The sequence below is a fragment of the Conger conger genome, chromosome 6 (assembly GCF_963514075.1).
Source record: "Conger conger chromosome 6, fConCon1.1, whole genome shotgun sequence".
Taxonomy (NCBI): Eukaryota; Metazoa; Chordata; class Actinopteri; order Anguilliformes; family Congridae; genus Conger; species Conger conger.
The window spans coordinates 49,756,820-49,780,768 of NC_083765.1; the positions used below are offsets into that span (position 1 = coordinate 49,756,820).

Consider the following 23,949-nt stretch of genomic DNA (forward strand, 5'->3'; position numbering starts at 1 on the left):
CTATATGGACTTCAAATGTTGAAAGCTTTCCTTACAAAATTTCACCCTGCATAATTATACTGTATGGTTGGACCCCTAGCACATATGTGAGCTGGATTTCAGTAATTGACTCACTTTAATAACTCAACATAGTGAATTGAGTATTACATAAATTACATTAAGTAAACACAGGGATATGTTCATTTTAAGTTGGCTACAGAATCCCGTGGTTTGAGTAACGGTATTTAGAATGCCTCTATGAAGACATTTCTTTAAGTAATTTTGAGTTATTGCTGACATCTAGAGGCGTACACTCATCATTGCAATTATATTCAAATTACTATATTAAATTACTCGTACAATGAGTGCACACAGTGACCTACTATACTGGTCTTGTCCTCTTGTACATTTGCAGAGACAACTTTATGCACAGGGATCCTCAGTTGGACCTGTCAAGGAGAATGTGAGAGATTGTTTTGTAGACGAGATAACTAGATAAATTAATTTTTCTCGTTTTTAAAACAATACACTTCAGCGAAGTACACGTCCAGTTAGTTGCTCAATGATCTTAATTCCAACTCCTCACTGCTGTTATCCACTGTGGCATACACATTCACTTTATTAGGAACACCTGAACACCTACTTAGTCATGCCATTATCTAATCAGCTAATCACGTGGCAGCAACTAAATTCAGACGTAGTCAAGAGGTTCCAGGCGTCAATAACCACTTAATAACCAACAGTCGTATGCGGAAGAGCATCTCTCAATACACAGTGGATAGGCTACAGCGGCAAAAGACTAAATAAATCTACAAAATAAGTAATAAATACCGAATAAAGTGCCCACTAAGTGTATATTGAATAATAATACAATAAACCCAGCCTACTTTATTAAATCTACTTCGCCCCTTAAAAAATTGATTTTTCTGAACACTTGCCTTTACACATTTTTCAAGGATCCGCAGTGGCGTATAGCTAGCAGTGTTGCTCTAGCCTTATTGCCCAAAAGAAGATTAACTGGATTACGCTTTGTGGGTGGGGTCTGAAACTGACAGGAACGCTTTGTCGCGCTGTTGTGCTGGTGTGAAAAACTGTGCGCGGCGGATGTGTTGTCGGGGAAGTCGGGCGTTTGCAAAAGTTTCGTTTGAGAAATAAAGTAATGGTTACAGAAGCTCATGTGTCAGACTGTCAGAGGCAAGCCGCGAGAATGCCGGAAAGAGCGTTCGTTTTGCCGAGGCAACAGTCTCTGCTTCTCCCCGCGGTGCTTAATCCGTTTGTGCATAATGCAAAATTGACAAAGACTGAAAAAATCAAAGTAAGTGATGATTTATGTGTGTTTTGTTTGATTTTTGTACGTGTTATTGTTGGATTATTAGAAAGCGCAATGAGCATAGCCTACTGTAGTTTGCTGACGTCCGGACAAACATGTATAGATATATTGGTTCATAATTTAATCTCTGCCAGCCCATTCCAGCCAAATCTTGCATTTACACTCGCTAGAGTAAGGATTGTTCAGCAACTACATAATCTCATTCAAATTTGACTTCAGTTTAATATGCTCGTTAATTGTCTTTAGTGCCGTTGCTCTGGGAAGAAAGTGTACACATCTAATGCAGTGCAGCTAATACGCAAAATGCACAGCGGCTGATTTGCGACATGCCACCGTCTGCATCTTGCTTAAGAGAAGTGTACTTATGTCTCCAAAGTGTGCTCTCCTGGGAGTTTTCCTAGTCCCTGTCCGCACCATCGGTCTGCTGATCGTCGTCATGGTGACGTGGCCCGTAGCTGTCATCGCGACGTTCATGCACCCCGTCAAAGGGGCCATGAAACCCCTGACTGGGTGGAGAAGGTAAACACGACTTACCTGAGCTGTTTACTTTATCTGAACTTGTGATATTAATGTTAGAAGATGACCATCTCATGCGGTCATTTCAACGGATTGCTTACGGCTAGTTTGAAGTATGAACTCATACCCAACCCTGGTGCAGAGCACCTAACTTGAAAGTGCAAATGTATTGTCATTTGATCTCATTTTGAAAACAGTACTGACGGGATGGCGTATAGCGTAGTGATGATCATCACCATTTCACTGATGAGGCAAAAAGCGTGCATCAATTGGCCTAGTTTTGATGAAAAATAATGAGTCTGGAACATTTCAGTATAAATTATTAATTTCTACTTAATTATCTTGACCTGTGCAACCCTGTTTTAACCTAAAGGGCTGCGATATTAGTGCAGAAAACATCGCAGTCGTGCGTGAAGCAGTCACCGTGTATTTCCCTGCTGTTGAGACAGCCCTGATGTAAACCAGGCCCGTCCAGTAATCTCAGGTGGCTCGCCTCATGGCCTCTACAGAAACCGCTTCCAGTTAAAGTGTAATCCTGCTTGAGATAAGGCTCTGGCATGCCCGATAATAACACCCTCTGCTTCAGACCTGGGTCAAACAACTAGTTGTTTTGGATTCAAATACTTTTCCACACTTAACTGAGCTTGTCTGACTTTCCTCGCAACAAGCGCAAACCCTGCCTTCTGGTCCTCTCGGCTCCAGGCCAGATCAATTGAGCGCAGGAAAGTGTTTGAATCCAAAACGATCACGTATTTGACCCTGGTCTGAAGCAGAGGGTTTTTTTTCTTGGTTATCGGACATACCCTGGTGAAGAGGCACTTTGCCGGTTTGTGGTTTGCTGTTGGTCACTGAAATCCTGGCGCGTTTTCGGCGCAGGTTCCTGTGCCAAAAAGTGCTGGCCCGTCTGGGTCGCCTGTTCTTCTACTGTATGGGCTTCCGGGTCACTGTGAAGGGTCAAAGGGCGAGCAGCGAGGACGCCCCGATTTTGGCGGTGGCGCCCCACTCGGGCTTCTTCGACGCCATCGTGTGCCTCGTGGCGGAGCTCCCCTCCACCGTGTCCCGATTGGAAAACCTGGCCATGCCTGTGTTCGGACGTGAGTTTTTAAACCTCTTCTCCTCACACAGTCTGTGTGCTGAAGGGTGTTAGCCTCACACCAATACGCTGTGATGCATTGCATTTAATGTGCGGTGGCAGCCTCCGTCTCATAATCTCAAAAACATTTACGCTGTGTCCGCAAAGACCTGCATTTTAATTACATTTCATGAAGACGTTCCTTCTCAAACGTCTGTAAAAGTCAACTACACCAACATTATATACTGAAAAACAGCAGCCATTTACACTCACCGAGCACTTCATTAGGAACATTTTTACTTTATTACACCTACTTATTCATGCGATTATCTGCAATTATTATAATCAGCCAATTTTGTGGCAGCAGTGCAATGCATACAATCATGTAGATACGGATCTGGAGCTTCAGTTAATGCTCACATCAATGACGAGAATGTGGAAAAAATGTGATCTAAGTGACTTTAACTGTGGAATGATTGTTGGTGGCAGACAGGGTGGTTTGAGTATCTAAGAAACTGCTGATCTCCTGGGATTTTCACACACACTAGTCTCTAAAGTTTGCAAAGTATGGTGCAAAAAACTAAAAAACAATCCTGTGAGCAGCAGTTCTGCAGGCAGAAACGACTTGTTAACGTCAGAGGAGAATGGCCAGACTGATCAAAGCTGACAGGAAGGTGACAGTAACACCAATAACCACACATTACAACATCGGTGTGCAAAAGAGCATCTCTGAACACACAACGCATCACCACTCTTAAGTGGATAGGCTTAAGTCTAATAAATACGAAATAAAGTGCTCACTGAGTATATTTGTCACATTATCACAGGTTCCAGTCAAGTATAAACCTTTGGTCAGACACTTCTAGCACTTGAGACTGTACTTCCCTCCCAGGCTTTTTAAGCGCACTTGTCCCTGGTTCTGATTTGCGCTTTTGTTGTACGTCGCTCTGGATAAGAGCGTCTGCCAAATGCCTGTAATGAAGTGTAGCAATGTAGATATCTATGAACATGTACACATTTTGCCGGTCTGCATTCCCTGTGATGTCACAGGTCCAAGAGGGCGGTTAGTAATGTGGGTGGAGAAAACCGTGCAGGTGGGATGCCACCAGCTGTGGGCCAAATGTTAAACCCCCGCATGCCACAACTCGGTGAAGCCCCGCATTGTCTTTGGATAAACAGCGAGCACAGTTTATAACCTCGGCAGAATGCGGAAGGCTGGAATGCTGGTGTGGTTTGTTGGGCCGGTGGTGAAGACGGGTTTATTGTAAGGTTCGCTTGTTTGCGCCTTCCTCCCCTTTCTCCCGCAGGGTTCCTGCGCTGTCTGCAGCCTGTTCTGGTCTCGCGGGTGGACCCAAACTCCCGCAAAAACACCATACTGGAGATCGAGAGGCGGGCCACCTCCGGGGGACTCTGGCCTCAGGTCGGGCCACAACTCCACTAATCTGTCCAGCCTTTGACCTTTCACCTTTCACCTTTAACGTTACATTATTCAAGTGCGCAGGCCCAGTCTGACTAAGTTTTTAATGCTGGAATTGTATTTGTTGGAATGCCTTTTCAGAGCAACACTGTCCATAAATGCCAGAGGGTGTAGACATTCATACATGCTACCGTTATTGGCACTACAGTCCGGCTGTACAGCCGTACCGCAACCCTATGGTCAGTTATATGCAGTCCTGGAAGGGCTGCTGGCCTCAGCTGGCCCTAACACGATCAGGGCTTGGGTCCAGACCCTAACACAGAAAGCTACATTTTGATTCCAGACAACATCAAATGATGTTCCTTTCATCATATCTCACCTTGGTATAATTCCTCACACGCTATTTGGCTATTTCTGTCTAGCCTTGGCAGAAATCAACAATTATCATAGCATGGGAAAGCCACAGCTCCTGATGATACATTAAAAATTAAACTGTGGTTTTCTTTTCCTGTCGATTATTTATAAACACATGACTCATTAGGGTGTTACAGATTTAAGATAAGCAGCAAAACGGAAATTACAGCGGCTGAAGCAAGCAAAAAGAGCAGTATTTACTCAGCGACCACCTCATTAGGCTTATATCTTAGACTTTTTTTGTCTTCTGCTGTTGTAGCCCATATATTTCAAGGTCTAATGTGTTGTGTGCTCAAAGATGCTGTTCTGCGTGTGTCGTGTGCTTATTTTAGTTGCTGAGTTTCTGTTACATTACCTAATATTATCTTGTAATTGACTTACAGTTGATTAGACTAAGCAGGAGACGATCTCCAATGTGGCGCTAAGGGCCTTGTTTTTAAAACCTTGAGGGTCCCAGTCATGTACCTTAACCACTCGGCTACAGGCCGGCCCTACCTCACTCATTGACAAGGGTTTCGCCCTGAGACCTGCCGCTCACCAGACGTTATTTGGTTTAGGGACTGCTGTATGTGAAAATCCCAGGAGACCAGCAGTTTCTGACATACTCAAATCACCCTGTCTGGCAGCTGAACCTCTTGACCAATATCTGCATGCTTTGTTGCATTGTGTTGCTGCCACATAATCAACTGATTAGATATTTGCATGTTAACAAGCTGGTGTACAGGTCTGGTCACTGAGTGTATGTGGTTTATTTCTTCAGTTGCTAGCATAAATGAAATAGACGCAGATCTGGGAAAGTCCCTGAAAGAGCCATGTGGGAAAATGACATTTCGGAGAGCTGTGACATTCATAGCTCAAAACAACTTCTGTGGAGCCCTTTAAACTTGAAACTTGCTAGATAAACTCGCTAGCTAAACCTGCCGCAATGAGAGAAGCGGATAGACCGAAACATCACTTTTCATTTTTTACCCTACTGATAACTTCCGGAGTATCGCCCGGGAGACCTTCTGTCGCCCGTCTCTATCCTCTAAAGCCACTTGAGTTTCCTCTGTTCTGTCGCTTCCTCCTTTCAGGCAGTGACTCACCCCGCGGAGGCTGCCTGCTTCTGCAGCCGGCCTCAGAGGTCGAGGGTTTCAGTGCGGGGTTGAGTCAGGGGTAGAGTCGAGGTTTCAGTCGAGGTTTCAGTCGGGGGTAGAGTCGATGGTAGAGTGGAGGTTTCAGTCGGGGGTAGAGTCGATGGTAGAGTGGAGGTTTCAGTCGGGGGTTTCAGTCGAGGTTTCAGTCGGGGGTTTCAGTCGAGGTTTCAGTCGGGGGTTTCGGTCGAGGTTTCAGTCCCATCATTGACTTTCAATATCCCTCCGCTTTCGTCGTCGTTCATTTCTGGCCCCAATTAAGAGATCGTTCCTGCGTTTACATTGAATAGATTTGTTTCTGCGTCCCATGCATCATGTACTTCTGCTCTTAATTATTTAAATGGCCATATCATTTACATGATCTGTCATTTATAGCCACATTCTGTCATAAACAGCGGCTGATGCGTGTTCTTGTCTTGTCGCTTTTTATTGTCGTCTAATTTACAAGTGAATCGGTCACGCTACATATGGCTAATTACTGTAGCTAATTGAGCCAGGGTAACTGGTGGCAGCAAAATCCTGCACACACACTGGCCCTCCAGGGCTGGAGTTAATCCTGCATACACAGCGCCCCCTCCAGGGCTGGAGTTAAACCTGCATACACAGCGCCCCCTCCAGGACTGGAGTTAATCCTGCACACACACTGGCCCTCCAGGACTGGAGTTAATCCTGCATACACACTGGCCCTCCAGGGCTGGAGTTGCTCATCCCGGATTTAAACCGCCACCCAGATCTGGGTCAAATATGTAATTGTTTTGGATTTTAATACTTTTCTACGCTTGTCTGGTTGGAACTTATTAAATACTGTCATGAACTGTTAACCCAGCCTTCTGGTCATTGGTTAGCTCAATTGCACCACGCAAGATCAAGATTGATCACAGAAAAGTGCTTGAATCCAAAACAATTACGTGTTTGACCCAGGTCTGGTGTCAACGCAGAGACTAAAACACATATGAGCCATTAAACAGAGGAGAGAGTAGCTTCCCCATCTGTACACAAACCACCTGCAAAACAAGATCATTTCACTCCAGTCACCAAGTTGTCTATACTATTATAGCATTTTTTTTTCTATTTTCTTTCATAGGTTCTCATTTTCCCGGAGGGAACCTGCACTAATCGTTCTTGTCTGATTACTTTCAAACAAGGTAGGAAGCCATTTCCCATTTCATTTTATTTACAACTAATATAGGGGAAGACAAAACAGCGAAACAGCAAAGCCAACAAAAAAAAAAAACCTCAGTCTGGCCCATTGGATGACTCCATGTGGCTGGCCAGTAGAGGCAGGTCATTATTACATTTTGCATTATGCAAAAGTAGAGAGGAAGAATGAACTGTGTATAGACATAACTGCTGTTTGAGCATTTAAAAATAGGCTAAGAGAGTACCACAGTTCTCTTGAAACAAGACCCCTCAAACTTCCTGGAACAGCTTCCCCTTTTGGCATCCGGCTTCCATGAAAAGCACTGATCTCTATCACGTAGTTGATGATACATAAGAGCACTGAAAACATTGCTCAATTGCTTGAAAATTTACACATCTATTTGGTCACATGCAAGTCATATCTGTTCACAGAAGGAATTAGGAATACCCACTCACCAGAAAATGCTCCCTTATGGTTTATTCTGGATGCAGCATTTCGGGTGTTCAGGTATTCTTTGTTTCATCATTCTTCTGCTCTGCGCCTGGGTGAGCCATGTGGATCTGTGTATCCCTGTGGAAAAAAACAGCTCAGTGTTGCCAGTTCCCAGCTCAAGCTATGTTTTGAAACAGCTGGTAGCTGCCAGCTCAGACAAGCTAGCAGCACTAGCTGGCTGCCCAGCTCATACCCAGCTAGACCAGCTTTATGACCAGCTCATACCCAGCTACACCAGCTTTATGACCAGCTCATACCCAGCTAGACCAGCTTTATGACCAGCTCATACCCAGCTAGACCAGCTTTATGACCAGCTCATACCCAGCTAGACCAGCTTTATGACCAGTTTTGCCAAGCTGGTTGACCAGTTCATATCCAGCTAGACCAGCTTATGGCCAGCTTGACCAGCTCAATTTAAACTTGCATAGCTGGATTCTACTGCAGGGATACCATGTTCTTCTCATGTCTGTTCAGAGGACCATTAACACAGGCATGACTTTCTTCCATTGTCCCTTTCAAACAATATGGTATTATACTCCATGTCCCACGTGTCTATGCACTGAAATTGTAGACACCAATATGCTACCGAAACTGGTAAATCTATTTTGTTTGAAAATAAAGTTTTGGTTCTGGTTCTGGTTCCATAGTTGCTCTACATCAAGAGCATTACCGCCTTAACTACTACTTAGCCAGTCACATATCTGGTGTAGTTAAAAGGCCATAAATTCATCTTATTCCTTTTTTAAGGAAGCATGATCTTATTGTAATGGTTCTACTGGAAATTGGTTGGACAAATTGTTACCAGATGTGGTCTGACTGCACTTGACACCAGTGATCTGAGGTTTCTAGGGCAGGACTGACAAAATGGCTCATGTTTAAAGGTACAATAGGTAATTTCGGATTTCTAATGGTCAAGAGAGGAATAGCAGCAACTAACACCTTCAAACCACAACGCTCTTTATCCCTCCCCTTTCTCTGTAAACGCACTGATGTTGAAATGCCATTGGCTGAGGCAATTAGAGCCAATTTTCAACTGTAAGGACCCCCCCAAATACACCAAAAAGCGGAAGTATTTGAGAGGCAAAGGACACACATGTAGTCTGACCAGGTTCTACTGGAACAGGGTTAATTTAATTTTGTTCTTGTTTATCTGACTCGAAAGATACGTTTCACTGCTCCTCTGTTCTAACAGTTCAACAAAAGGAACTGCAAATGTCCGCCAATAGTGTGGCTCTATAGGATCGCTATCTATGCTATGTAGACGCGGACGTGCCTGTGGCCTGTATAGCCTACAATTATACACTTATGTATCTTGTTACGGCATTGGTGTATAGGCGAGTGACTACGGGGTGCCGGTATCCTAGGTTGTCTATGTCTGTTAGGACTCTAAACTGTGTGCAGTGGGGTGATGAAGAGGATACCAGTTCAAATTAATATAATTTATTCAACAATGCAGTGCAGAAATATAATTACAATTTGGAAAGGTGCAATATAAATGGCTGTACGCGAATGGTGCAGGTCGTATTTGCGAGTCTCCTTGAACCATTCCACATTTCCCTCTATAACCCAGGGTTTACAGGAAAACAACAAATCATCAAATAAGGAGTCACAAGATGGCAGTGACTACCAATGGTCCTGCTGATGTTATCTCTGTCTAACAAACCTGGTTTACATTTGTAGCACAGCTGGATGCTGACTCGCAGGTAACTTGCATTACCTGTGGTTTATTTCTAAATGCTGTTTCAAGATCTTTATTCAGCAACCAGTGTACTACATCACTAATGACACCAAACTATTTCCCACAACATTAGCGATCTAAAGATACCAAACACTGTATTTGGAAAACCACTGAGGTGGCAGAATTGCACACAGGCAGTGCAATGATGGGAGCAATAGTCCTATATTGACGAGCACTGTCTTGCTGTGTCAAGACAAACCCTGTGTCAACATGGTAAACACAGTCTGTTTCTTTTTGGAGGTCTGCAGAGAGGCACACTTATGTAAAATGCCCTACGCAACCAATGAGCTTGAATTATTGTACAGTTATACAATGTTTTGGTACAGAGTGTCGGGCCGTCAATTATATCTTATATTTTGAAACCCGAATTTAAGGACTGTAAACACAGGCAGAGGGTGAGTCAACATGTCAGTGAAGGGATTTACAATGGTCTTGAAAGAATGTTTTAACACAAAAATCTGTTGTCCCTTTAACTGAGAGGTAAGATAGAAACCGATCTTTTCCCTGAAGGTGCCTTCATTCCCGGCGTCCCAGTGCAACCTGTTCTCCTGCGTTATCCCAACAAGCTGGTCTGTATCACTCCACTGAAATTACTACACAAATAAAAAAACAATATTGCAATTGTACGGCATTATCATGCCAGTCATTCATTAAAATTCAGTAGCCTTCTAGTATGCACTGGAGATCTAAACCACAAGTGTTTTGCAATCGACCCAGAGGGTTTAGTAATAATAATAATAATAATAATAATAATAATAATAATAATAAACTTTATTTATAAAGCACTTTTCATGCAATGGAAGCAGCTCAGAGTGCTTTGACAATAAGAATATAAAAATAAAAAATAGAAAATAACCTGCTTCTGTGTAATTGTGTTTACTTTAGGACACAGTGACTTGGACATGGCAGGGACCAAAATCGTAAGTTTCTTCCCCTGACCACCGCTGGCTTCCTGGTCTGTACACATAAGTCTCTTCCCCTGACCACCGCTGGCTTCCTGGTCTGTACACATAAGTCTCTTCCCCTGACCACCGCTGGCTTCCTGGTCTGTACACATAAGTCTCTTCCCCTGACCACCGCTGGCTTCCTGGTCTGTACACATAAGTCTCTTCCCCTGACCACCGCTGGCTTCCTGGTCTGTACACATAAGTCTCTTCCCCTGACCACCGCTGGCTTCCTGGTCTGTACACATAAGTCTCTTCCCCTGACCACCACTGGCTTCCTGGTCTGTACACATAAGTCTCTTCCCCTGACCACCGCTGGCTTCCTGGTCTGTACACATAAGTCTCTTCCCCTGACCACCGCTGGCCTCCTGGTCTGTACACATAAGTCTCTTCCCCTGACCACCGCTGGCTTCCTGGTCTGTACACATTCAACGTAACCATTTCATATACACTCAGTGACCACTTTATTAGGTACATCAGATCGCTCGTTAAAGCAGATATCTAATTAGCCAATGATGTGGCAGCAACTCAATGCATCAGAGCATACAGGTGTAGTCAAAAGGTTCAGTTGTTGTTCTGACCAACCATCAGAAAGGGGTAGAAATGTGATTTAAGTGACTTTGACCATGGAATGATTGTTAATGAGAGAGGTCAGAGGAGAATGGCACAACTGGCTAGAACTGACAGGAAGGCGAAAGTTACTCAAATAACCACACATTACACTAGTCTATAAGTCTAAAATAAATTTAAAAGTTTCATAAATGTGCAATAAAGTAGTCACTGAGTGTATTTGGCATGTGTACATGTATGTGTGTGTTTGTGTGTGTGAAATGCTGATTTGAAAAATAAATTGTTGATAAGTTTATCTAAAATAAAACCAAAAAGGAATTGCTGATGCGTTAATTTTAGCTGATACATCAGTCACATCTCAGTTTACTCTGATTTCCTGTTTGTGGGTGCCAAACCCCAGAATTCTACTTCTTCACATGCTTTTGTGCTTACTTGCTAACTCCTTTAAGAACCGTGACAGAATGTTTTGCGGTGAGTAGAAAGCAGTTGGCCTGGGTGACTGCAGACGGTTTTGACATGCATATGCACTTGCACAATTGCCACGGAGACGTTTTCCTCTCTTCCTGTGGTCCGCTCTTGCACTGGTGGGGAAATACAGGATGATTGACATGTCGTTTTTTTCTCTGGGGCACGTTCGTTTTCTGGCTCCCGTTAGCTCTCATTCGGAGCGATCGGAGCACTGCCTTTCGGAAGTTTGGACCGCGTGCCCTCGGTGTGCTCGGAAAACACGCTCCGGATACTCCGGTTGAATAGACGGTTTATCCCCAGCGTTCCAGTCTAAAAAGAAAATGGCCAAAGAGGTTCTTTTCATCTGTAAATGAATGGATTTCTGAGCGCTCTGTGACGTTTGAATCGCAGAGTGCTGAAAACAGCAGATTCAGAGCGCATATACCAATGCACTGCTGATTCAGTGAGAGAGAGAGAGAGAGAGAGAGAGAGAGCCAACACACCCCTGATACAGAGAGAGAGACCGCCAACGCAGCCCTGATACATAGGGAGAGAGAGAGAGAGAGAGAAAGAGAGAGAGAGAGAGAGAGAGCGCCAACCCACCCCTGATACAGAGAGAGAGAAAGAGAGAGAGGTGGGGGGGGTAATTCTCCTCTATTGCCAGCTAGAGAGAACTATAAGGATAACAGCACATTCCAAGGTTTAGAATTAGGACTACTTCATCTGCAGGACACTGAAAAAAAATCCTTTCCAGCACATAAAGGGGGCTTCCGGGGGCGGCCACCCAACTCTTCCTGGACTGCTTTCTGCAGAGTTTCACATTCCTTTCCCAATGGCCGCAGGGCTCCCTGTCAAAATGGCCAAATGTTGGCTGATAGATCTACAAAATCCAATTATGTATCCTTTTAAGTGGGGCTTGCTTTCGGGGAGTATTTTAAGACATCCTTAACATCAGGTGCTAGACTAAATGGCATATTCTTAAGCACTGTTGCCTTCCCACCCGCCGTGCCATATGTTATGTTCATGGTTCATCGTTGGTGAGCCCCTCTCACTGTCTTTCCTGCAGGAAGACGCTGCTGCTGCAGACCCTGTGTCAACCCTACACCGATGTAGAAGTGGAGGTAAGAGGTCACCATGAGGCTGGACACACAAGCAATTGTGTGATTTCATTCTTTAAATTCCACTGGTGCTTATCCCTCTTCATCCGTAATCCGATGAGCTGCTAGTTGAGGGAAATGTGGTTGGTTTGGGTTTTAATTTGTTTTAATGAATTGTTTGACACCGCTAAGCAAGGAACCATGTTTCAAGCATGGAGCACTGCTGAGGCTGAAATATGAGCCAAAATGGCTGTTCTCTCCCTTCAGTTTCTCCCACCCTACATTCCCAGTGAGAATGAGAAGGCCACCCCAGCCGTGTTTGGACATGCAGTGCGTGATGTGATGGCAAAGTAAGAATAGCACCCATGCACAGCTTTTCTGTGTTGAATATCTCTGATCAACTCTGCTTAAATGAAGCTCCTAAAAGGTTCAACTGATTCTTTTTTTTTTGCAAGGCATGAAACCATTCTTTTGAGAGAACAATTTCCTAAGTTTAGACAGGGATTCATAAATCATTTACAACCATACAGTGCCCTCTAAAATTTCTCATACCCTTGATAAAGATGAACAAAGAGAACAGCATACAATTAGTAATACAGATACTGATATGTATTTTCATTCTGAACCGTGAACATTTTGGAAATGCTTCAAGGGAATTGTTGGGTTGAAGAGAAAAATATATGCTTGTCTTGTTATAGAAAGGCAATCCAGTCAAATAGTGCTCAGTAAACCAGGAGGTTTTTGCCTCTACTACATGACCAGGCAAGCTTGACTACTCTCTGAGTGAAAAAATACTTTGTAATGTGTAATTAACGTGTTTTCCCCCTCCTTCTACTCACAGAACTCAACCTGAAGGTGCTCTTGCTCTAGTTCACTGTGTTAATCCCTTTTATGAACGCTTCAAAAGCCCCAAACCCAGAAGTCTTGAAGAGAATGGCCAATGTTGAATAGAGCAGAATAGAACATTGATATACAGTAGAACCACTAAATAAAGTCTCATGATATGGATAAAAGCACGTTAACCATTCAGAATCAACCAAAATAGCACTTTTTTTCATTTATGTCAACGTTTATTTTCAGGTGCCACCCTCCCTGCACAATGATAACTCTGCTGAACCATCTTCTGTATTGTTTTGTGAGATGAACATATTGGGGGATCTTAGACCATTCCTGCGTAGAGAATTTTATACACTCAGTGAGCACTTTATTAGGTATTTATTAGATTTATTAGATTCTTTAGACTTCTACTCCTACAGGGGTGGCCTGTAGCGTAGTGGCTAAGGTACATGACTGGGACACACAAGGTCGTTGGTTCGATCCCCAATGTAGCCACAATAAGATCCAAAATTGTCTCCTGTTCAGTCTAATCCACTGTACGTTGCTCTGGATAAGAGCGTCTGCCAAAGGCCATTAATGTAGTGGTCAAAGCTGACAGGAAGATGACAGTAAAGCAAATAACCACACATTAAAACAGTGGTGTGCAGAAGAGCATCTCTGAGCACACATGTGGCACCTTGAAGCGGATAGGCTAAGGTGGCGAAAAATCAGTCTAAATATTAAGTCTAACAAATACCTAATGAGGTGGTCACTGAGTGTACATTGCGTTCTGAGTGAGTATGCCTTTTGTAAACTGCCAAAGCCCTCTCTTAGACATTTTGCCATGCCAATGCATGGTGACTATGCAGTTCGGCTGGCCGATGGCAGAGTGAAAATAGCATGTGGAACACAATTATCTATTTACTTTTACGCCAACATTTCGCTGATGTTTCCTTTCTGTGCTTGTATGTCCTTCTTCGTGCTTTGCCTTTGCTTGTGCGTTGGTATTGGCGTGGTATTGGCGTGCCCCTGCGTGTGTTTGCACGTGGTGGCCTGGCCTCCCCAGGGCCCTGGGCGTGCCCGTGACGGACCACACGTACGAGGACTGCCGTCTGATGATCTCGGCTGGCGAGCTCACCCTCCCCATGGAGGCCGGGCTGGTGGAGTTCACCAAGATCAGCAGGAAGCTGAAGTAAGCCTGCCCACACGCACACTTTTGTGCACCATCCCCGGAGATCAGCAGTTTCTGAGATACTCAAACCACTCTGCCACCAACAATCATTCCACGATCAAAGTCACTTAGACCACATTATTTCCCCATTCTGATGGTTGATGTGAACATTAACTGAAGCTCCTGACCCGTATCTACGTGATTGTATGCATTGCACTGCTGCCACGGAATTGGCTGATTAGATAAGCACATGAATAATTAGATAAAGTAATAAAGTAAAAATGTTCCTAATAAAATGCTCGGTGAGTGTATGTTAATTGTGTCCTCTGATGACTACTGACCAGCTCCTGAATGGTTGATTAATTTGTTTAATAGAGTATAAATGACACGATGCTGAAAAGGAGATGTCCTATATTTGATAACTGTGTGAGTGGATATACCTGTTCACCTGTGTATAATTACCCCTATGACACATTCATGTTGCGTTGTTTCTGTGTGTCTTTCTGCTGGGTTTTTGTTGTAGTCTGAAATGGGACAATATCCAAAAGGTGCTGGAGTCCTTCGCCGCCATCGCCCGTTCTGGTAAAGGCGGGCGGATTGGGATTGAGGAGTTTTCCAGTTTCCTGAAAATTCCCGTCAGTCCGCCCCTGCGGGAGCTGTTTTCCCTGTTCGACCGGGTGAGTGAGTGGGTCGGAATTCTCCTTAATCCTTAAATACTTCCTGTCTGATCGCAGTCTCCTATATGGCTTCATCAGTTAATTCCAAAAGAAATGTTCTGTTACTACCTTTGTGAATAAATTAAGTGGTCTATCACCTTTGGCAGAAGTTATTTCCTGTTTTCTGTCTGTTTATACTTCGGTCTCTCTGCCTGTTTCAGGACAATGATGGCACCATTGATTTCAGAGAATACGTGATTGGCGTCACTGTTCTGTGCAAACCTGCAAACACGGAGGAGACCATTCAGATGGCGTTTCAGGTGCAGAATTCTGGGATGTGCCAAGAGCTGTCTCTGTAGCTTGTGATTGGGTGGTGGTAGGTCCAGGTTTCCAGTCGGGCATGCAGCAAATGTAAATATAATAGTCGATAAACAAAGGATTGCAATACAACGGCAACAAACTTCTGAGGTATAGGTCGACGGGTCAACTGAACCCAACCGTGACATACAAGATGATGCCTTCTCAAGCTGCTTATTATACAATACATAACAGTCTGTGTTATTACTGATGCAGAAAAGAGCAGCACACAGGAATGAGTCACATTTTCCATTGATATAAAAACCGGAAATATAAAAACTAGTGAATTATGCCAGTTATATGCAGTATAATAACACATGTATTTTATATTTTATGTTTTTTGTATGCTTTTTACACTTTTACCTTTTTATTTTACATTTTATACTTTTATACTTTTACATTTTACACATGGTATATAATAAATGGGCCATAATCATGCAAAAATAAACACATGTATGTTTAATTTAGAAGAAAATACTAATCAAAATATGATTTTTACTAAATCAATGAGCTGCAAAAGCATTTCAGAGGGAGTATGGCGGCAGTGAGCTGGATGGAACGTTTCGGTTTAAAAACAAAATGGACGTACAGTAACGTAAGATCTGTGACTCGGTGTGCGTAGGGAATTATCCCAAGCAACTCTGTGTGCGCTCACGGTCTTTCCTCAGCTGTTTGACATGGACGACGACCAGCGAATCACTCAGGAGGAGTTCTCCTCCGTCCTACGCTCGTCCCTGGGTGTGGCCGACCTGGACGTCTCTAAACTCTTCAGCGAGATCGACGTGGATAAGTCTGGTTTCATCAACTACGGTGAGTCCAGCCGCCCGCCAATCGCAGCGGAGACCCCCAACCACCTTCCGGCGTTTCGCTGAGATACAGTTGGGCTGTTGAAAGACTCAGGGTTGTACACGCAGTTAGAGAGGTTCTCCCTGTCTTATATAATGTAAACCAGTTCTGCTGAGAAGTTCCTCCTTTCCTCTTTCCCACGTATTGTAGTGTTGCTTCATGGGTAACACTTTGCTTGAACTCCTTGCCATAAGAGTGATGTAACACTGTTATACACACGACATAACAGCTGTCACAAGATGGCATAACAAATTGTGTCAGTTGATGTACTTTTATCAAAAAAGGTTTTATTTTTGTCATTGGACAGAACCTGACATTGTCTGTTCTGCCATCTTGTGACAGCTGTTATGTCATGTGTACGACAGTGTTACGTCAGCCTTATGGCGGGAGGTTCAAGGAAAAATGTTAACGCTTCATGTAGAGATTTTGCCTCAATACCTACTGGACATTTTGGGAATGATCTGTCAGGCTCAGGTTATTTGGTTGTGTACTGTAGAGTACTTTTAGAATAGTTTCAGTATCATTAATCATAAAAAGCCAAAAACGGGGAAATTCATATCACATGCAGAACGCCGTTGCTTATTTTCCTCGATGGTACTGGGAAAGCCTAAAATGGCGTTTTAAAGAGCTGTTGTCTCCCTGTTCGGCTCAACAGAGGAGTTCAAGGCCTATGCCGACGCCCACCCGGAGTATGGCAAGCTGTTCACCACCTATCTGGAGCTGCAGCGCTACCAGGCTCTACAAGAGGCAGAGCTCACTCTCACCTCCTCCAGCAACCACCCCCACCATGACTCCACCTCTGACAAGAAGGAAGACTGAGTCCGTGGCTCCCAAAGACTGAAGGGGAGACCTGCCGTTGATCAGACGGCAGCCATTTTAAAGTGACTAGTCTGACTGTAAATGTGCTAGTCTTCCAAGTTTTACTTGACTGCCTTCTGTCTTCTTTAAGTGTCCACTTGTAGAATTGGGTGATTTAAAACTTAAAACTCACCGGAGAGAGTTTATGAAAGGGGAGATACTCCACAGAGGATAAATATTTGTGTGATGTTTTTCGATGAATGTTCTCCCCCAAACCGCTTGTATTTATACACCACACCACACCACACCAACACATCATACCACCACAACACATCACAACACACCAAACAACACAACACACCACAACACACCAAACAACACACCGCATCACAACACATCACAACACACCAAACAACACAACACACCACATCACAACACATCACAACACACAACACAACACAACACATCAAACAAGACACCAAACAACACAACACACCAGACCACGACACACGAAACAACACACCACATCACAGCACATCACAACACACCAAACAACACAACACACCAAACAACACACCACATCACAGCACAACACAACACACCGTACCACACCACACCATATCACACCATACCACTCCACACCACACCACACCACACTACACCCACATCACACCACACCACACTGTATCACACCACACCCACATCACACCACACTGTATCACACCACACCATATCACACCACACCCACATCACACCACACCACACCACACCGTATCACACCACACCCACACCATACTACACCACACCACACCATATCACACCACACCCACATCACACCACACCACACCATATCACACCACAGCATACCACACCATATCACACCACACCCACATCACACCACACCACACCGTATCACACCACACCCACATCACACCACACCATATCACACCACACCACACCGTATCACACCACACCCACACCATACTACACCACACCACACCACATCACACCACACTGTATCACACCACACCCACATCACACCACACCATATCACACCATACCCACATCACACCACACCACACCGTATCACACCACACCCACACCATACTACACCACACCATATCACACCACACCATACCACACCACACCACACCATACTACACCACACCACACCATATCACACCATAACACAACACAACACATGCACTTATGATGTTTTATCATTAGTGCTCATTTCATATTTGCCTGGACTGTTTCATTTATGCTTTTGTTTGTTTGTTTTTGTTTTTACTCAACAGGATACTCTACAGGGTCTGAGTTCTTATCTTTGTCTGGCCTGTAGTTTTACACCACTGTATGTCACTCTGGATTAATGTCATGCTTAATTCATATATTTATGAACTATTAATTAATGTTAGGAACTACATTATTACCAATTCCAGTTCATGTTACCTTATTGTAAGTGTGACGCTGGGTGCTTTCATGGCTGACATCAGGATTAACGGTCTGGGTTTAGGCCTATGCACAGAACAATCCCAGCTGTGTCATTAGTCCTCAATGACATTCTGTGCTCCCTGGACAAAAAGCAACACTGTGCTCTTTAATTTACAGATCTGTCCAACGCTTTTGAAACAGTGTACCACGACCTTCTAATAAGTAAGCTAATAAATATAGGTTTGGGTCAAAGTGCAGTCAACTGGTTCCGTAATCTTAAGGACAGAACTCACCAGTGTGGGTGGGTCGATAATGTCAAGTCTTTATTCCTTATTTCCTGAATTCTTCAATTCCCTTGTGGTGCCTGCATTCCTAACCCCCTGAAATAGCCAAATACTGCTTGCTAGGACTAGCCTGACAGATGTTATTAAGCAGCCCAAATCTTTCCGATTTGTTTGTTTCATCACAGGTGATGACAGGGCATTTATTTAAACCTGGCTTAGCATTTCAGCTTTTAAAGAAATGAATCGATTATCGGTTCGCACTTTTTGCTAAACGGGTACAACTCGGTTTAAACGTGTAATCGTTCGCACCCCAAAACCTGGCCATTTGAGGTTTGCTAGGGATTTGCTTCTTGTGAAGGTGGACTGGCGACCTGTCCAGGGTGTATTCCTGCCTTTCACCCAATGTATGCTGGAATAGGCTCCAGCCCCCCTGTTCAGGATAAGCGGGTTAAGATAATAGATGGATGGATGGAGGTTTGCCAGGGGTTTGCTTCTCGTGAAGAGCCCTTTGAGGTTATGCTGGCGTAGTCTTCTCTTGATGTTCGCCTTTGACACATCTACGCCTACATCCTGGAGAGCGTTCTTCAGCTGTTGGTTGCCAATGGTTTCTTCTGTCATCCATTACAGAGGTCTTCCTTGGTCTACCAGGTCACCATTGCTGAGCTCACCAGTGCATTCTTGCGTCTTAACAATGTACCAAACAGTAGATTTTAGCAATAGTAATGTTTGGCTCTGTCTCTGGTTGATTTTTCAGCCAAATGATGGCCTGCTTTACTGGCATTGACACTCCTTTGGTCCTCATGTTCAGGGACTGAGACGGGTGCGTGGGGGTTGGACCCAAAATGCACGACTCAGAAACAATAGTTATATAAAGACGAATCCCAGGAGCGTAGTCAAAACAAGCAAAGTCCATACACGTAGATCCAGCCAAACAAATAGTAAACAAATAAAAAGCACGGTGCCGAGGGAAGAGGTAAACTCGTAGTCGGTAGACGTGCAGGGAGGTCCGGTAGCAGGAGAGCTGTCAGCGGGGCAGATGAACAGGCGGACGGCAGGCAGAGGCGTAGTCGTGGGCGAAGCGGGAGTCGAAACCATGAAACAATCAGCGAAGCAAAAGTACAAAACGGTAGGCGAGGACGTGGTCAAAAACAAACAGTGGTCAACAAAACAGAAATCAATAAACAATGGTCGGTAACAGGCTTGGATCGTAACGTGTAATCAAACAGAAAATAATGCTCAAGAGTTGCGTAGTAGAACTAGAGGCAGACAATTTTGCAGTGAACAGTAGCGCGACGGATATAAATGCAGATGTAGACAGGTGTAGACAGTTAGTTAGAGCATAGCAAGGAAATGGAAAACAGGTGCGATGGATGACAAGTTTAACAAGGTGATTAGTAATTGTTAGTAATAAACCTATCCTGCCCTAGCATTAGTAAATTAGTAAATGACATGCACGAGAAACGTAAGGTAACATGAACACATGATTCGTTTGTTAGTTTCTACCCAATCCTGATCTAGCGTTAGTAGTTTTAGTAAATAGACAAATGGAAACAATTAGGGAGTGAATGACAGAAAGAGAGAGAGAGAAAAGACGGAACGCAAGGTTTGCGGAAAAACATGTAAAAGTGTATGCATAAACAACGACCAGTTAACGTAACAATAAACATAAATCAAAACATAACACAAAGCGAAACTAAGACGATAACCACTCAACATAACAAGGTAATATAATCATACGAAACATAACTAGACATGACAAGAAAATAAATTGTGACGAAACATAACTAAACAACATGACGAACCTAGACTAACATAATACATGATAAGACACTACGTGACTAAGACAACATGAATAAACATAAAACATGGCAAGACAGACCTGAAACGTGACGGGACCCCCCCCTTAACGACCGACTCCTGGCGGTCCTTGGAATTTATCAGGGTGGTCACGATGGAAGTCTCTGATGAGCGATTTGTCCAGAATGAGACTGGGAGCGACCCAGGAACGCTTCTCAGGGCCATAGCCCTCCCAGTCAACCAAGTATTGAACCCCACGGCCCCTCTTACGAATGTTCAAGAGTTTCTTAACAGTGAATGCAGGGTGGTTGTCAATAATGCGGGGGGGAGGTGGTGGGGGATCCGGGGGACATATGGGGTGAGAGGATTACATTACATTACATTACATTATTGGCATTTGGCAGACGCTCTTATCCAGAGCGACATACAACAAAGTGCATACCCATAACCAGGGATAAGTTCGCTGAAAGACCCTAGAGGGAAGTACAATTTCAACTGCTACCTGTACAACAAAGATAAGGACAAGGGCCATTTTTTTTTTTTTTTTTTTTTTTTGAACAAACAAACAGAGCAAAAGTGACCAAAGTTAACTATCCAAACACTGCTTACCTAGCCAACTAAAAATACCGATACACAAAGCAAGTCACAGAGATAACAATTAAGGTTCACAGGGAGGTAGGGAGGGATGGGGAGAGGTGCTGCTTGAAGAGGTGTGTCTTCAGCTTGCGCTTGAAGGTGGGGAGAGATTCTATAGTTCTGACCTCAACGGGGAGTTCGTTCCACCACCGTGGAGCCAGAACAGACAGTAGGTGTGAGCGTGAGGTGGAGGTTCTGAGAGGGGGAGGTGCCAAGCGGCCTGTGGAGGCTGAACGAAGAGGTCTGGCAGGGGTGTAGGGTCTGATGATTTTTTGCAGATAAGCTGGGGAAGACCCTTTAACTGCTTGGCAGGCTAGCACCAATGTTTTGAATTTGATGCGAGCCATGACAGGCAGCCAGTGGAGGGAAGTAAGCAGGGGGGTGACGTGTGAGTATTTGGGAAGGTTGAAGACCAGACGAGCTGCTGCATTCTGGATGAGTTGGAGGGGTCTGATGGCGGACGCTGGGAGGCCAGCCAAGAGGGAATTGCAGTAGTCCAGGCGGGACAGAACCATCGCTTGGACTAGGAGCTGGGTCGAGTAGGGGGTGAGAAAGGGGCGGATTCTCCGTATGTTGTATAGGAAGAACCTGCAAGACCGGGTCACCGCCACAATGTTCTCGGAAAGGGACAGTCTGCTGTCCATCACCACGCCAAGGTTCCTTGCACTGGGTGACGGTGTGAGTGTGGTATCCCCGAGGGAAATGGAGAGATCCAGATGGGGAGAGGTATTAGCAGGGATGAATATCATTTCAGTTTTACCTGGGTTGAGCTTTAGATGGTGGTTGTCCATCCAGCTCTGGATGTCCCTCAGGCAAGCAGAGATACGGGCTGAAACCTGCGTATCAGACGGCGGGAACGAGACGGAGAGTTGGGTATCGTCCGCGTAGCAGTGGTAGGATAGCCCATGTGCAGTGATCACAGGGCCAAGGGAGCGAGTGTAAAGAGAAAAAAGAAGTGGGCCAAGGACTGAGCCCTGGGGAACTCCTGTGGCGAGGGGCCGAGGTGTCGATACCGAACCAGCCCAGGCAACCTGGAAGGAGCGACCAGAGAGGTACGACTCAATCCAGTCCAGGGCTGTGCCACAGATGCCCGTTACTGACAGGGCAGACAGGAGGATGGAGTGATCCACAGTGTCGAAGGCAGCAGAGAGATCTAGAAGAATGAGGACAGAGGAGAGGGAGGCTGCTCGTGCGGCATCGAGTGACTCACTGACGGAGAGGAGCGCAGTCTCTGTCGAGTGGCCCGATCTGAAGCCAGACTGATGGGGGTCTAGCAGGTTGTTGTTAGAAAAGAAGGAAGAAAGTTGAGTAGAAGCGGCTCGTTCTATAGTTTTAGAAAGGAAAGGAAGAAGAGATACCGGGGGGGAGAACCGGGGATACAGGCTTAATACAAGAGACATGGAATGTGGGGTGAATCTTAAGGGAAGCAGGGAGTGACAATTTTACAGAGGAAGGATTGATGATTCTGTGGATTTTAAAAGGACCAATAAAGTGGGCTTGCAGTTTGTGGGAAGTGGCTTGGAGGGGAATGTCCTTAGTGGACAGCCAGATGGAGTCACCTGGTTTGTAGGCCGGAGCTGGAGTGCGGTGGCGATCAGCAAAACGCCGATTACGGTCTGCCGTGCTTAGCAGCGCGGCCTTGGCATCCCTCCAAACCTTGGCGCACCGTTTCATGTGGATGGCGAGGGAGGGAACAGCGATCTCGGCTTCTTGGTCAGGGAACAGTGGAGGTTGGTAGCCCAGGGAGACCTCAAATGGAGATTTCCCGGTGGCGGCGCAGGGTAAGGTGTTGTGTGTGTATTCCACCCAGGTAAGCATCTTGCTCCAGCCGGCTGGATTCTTGGCCGATACGCAGCGTAGAGCGGCCCCCAGGTCCTGATTGGCCCTCTCAGTTTGGCCATTGGACTGAGGGTGGTAGCCCGAAGAGAGGCTAGCTGTGGCCCCGAGGGCCACGCAGAACGCCTTCCAGACTTGAGAGATGAATTGAGGGCCGCGGTCTGAAACAATGTCCAAGGGAAGTCCGTGGATGCGGAAAACCTCCCTCACCAGAACATCCGCGGTCTCTTGGGCGGTGGGCAATCCAGCCAGGGGGATGAAGTGTGCCACTTTGCTGAATCGGTCCACCACCGTCAGGATGGTGGTGTTACCCTCGGAAAGGGGAAGTCCGGTCACGAAGTCCACTCCGATGTGGCTCCAGGGTCGGCTGGGCACCGGCAATGGTTGAAGCAGTCCAGCAGGGGCCTGGTGAGATGCCTTGCTTCTGCCGCATGTGGTGCAAGCCTTGATGAATCGTCTGGTGTCGGGGATCATGGCACTCCACCAGAATCTCCGCTTCAGCACCGCCAAGGTGCGGGTAAAGCCGGGATGGCAGGAAAGGAGGGATGAATGGGCCCATTGCAGCACCTGTGTCTGAGCGGCTGAGGGGACGTATAGGCGTAATCCGGGGTTGGACCTGGGATCGGGATCCTCCCGTAGAGCCCTCTGGATCACCGCCTCGATCTTCCACGTGACAGATCCGATAGTGCAGGAGGCAGGAAGGATGTTCTCGGGAACCTCACGCTCAGAACAGGTGTTGAATTGACGGGACAGGGCGTCGGGCTTAACGTTCTTCGAACCCGGGCGGTAGGTCAGAGAAAAGTTGAACCTCCCGAAGAACAGCGCCCATCTAGCCTGTCGAGAGTTCAGCCTCTTGGCTGTCTGGAGGTATGCCAGGTTCTTGTGGTCGGTCCAAACGATGAACGGCTTCTCGGCCCCCTCCAGCCAATGTCTCCACTCCTCCAGCGCCAGTTTGACTGCCAGCAGCTCCAACGTCATAGTTCCTCTCTGCAGGGGACAGCTTCTTGGAGAAGAAGGCGCAGGGGTGT

The 23,949-nt window shown here is 45.4% G+C and overlaps 1 protein-coding gene across 1 annotated transcript; it reads left to right on the forward strand.

Annotated features, from left to right (window-relative positions):
- The first annotated feature begins 1,008 nt into the window (after positions 1-1,008).
- Positions 1,009-18,620, forward strand: lpcat2 (lysophosphatidylcholine acyltransferase 2). Its single transcript, XM_061246623.1, has 14 exons — positions 1,009-1,294; positions 1,686-1,828; positions 2,702-2,919; positions 4,205-4,317; positions 6,946-7,006; positions 9,743-9,801; positions 10,118-10,152; positions 12,260-12,314; positions 12,558-12,640; positions 14,173-14,298; positions 14,801-14,954; positions 15,155-15,253; positions 15,959-16,100; positions 16,792-18,620. Exons 1-14 carry the CDS (start codon positions 1,139-1,141, stop codon positions 16,953-16,955), a joined length of 1,608 nt encoding a protein of 535 aa, XP_061102607.1. The 5' UTR covers positions 1,009-1,138; the 3' UTR covers positions 16,956-18,620.
- Positions 18,621-23,949: the final 5,329 nt, after the last annotated feature.

Coding starts and splice junctions, on each gene's coding strand:
- lpcat2 (XM_061246623.1), top strand. CDS start 1,139: ATGGTTACAGAAGCTCATGTGTCAGACTGTCAGAGGCAAGCCGCGAGA. Junction 7,007..9,742: donor TCTGATTACTTTCAAACAAG/GTAGGAAGCCAT, acceptor TTTTCCCTGAAG/GTGCCTTCATTCCCGGCGTC. Junction 14,955..15,154: donor TGTTTTCCCTGTTCGACCGG/GTGAGTGAGTGG, acceptor TGCCTGTTTCAG/GACAATGATGGCACCATTGA.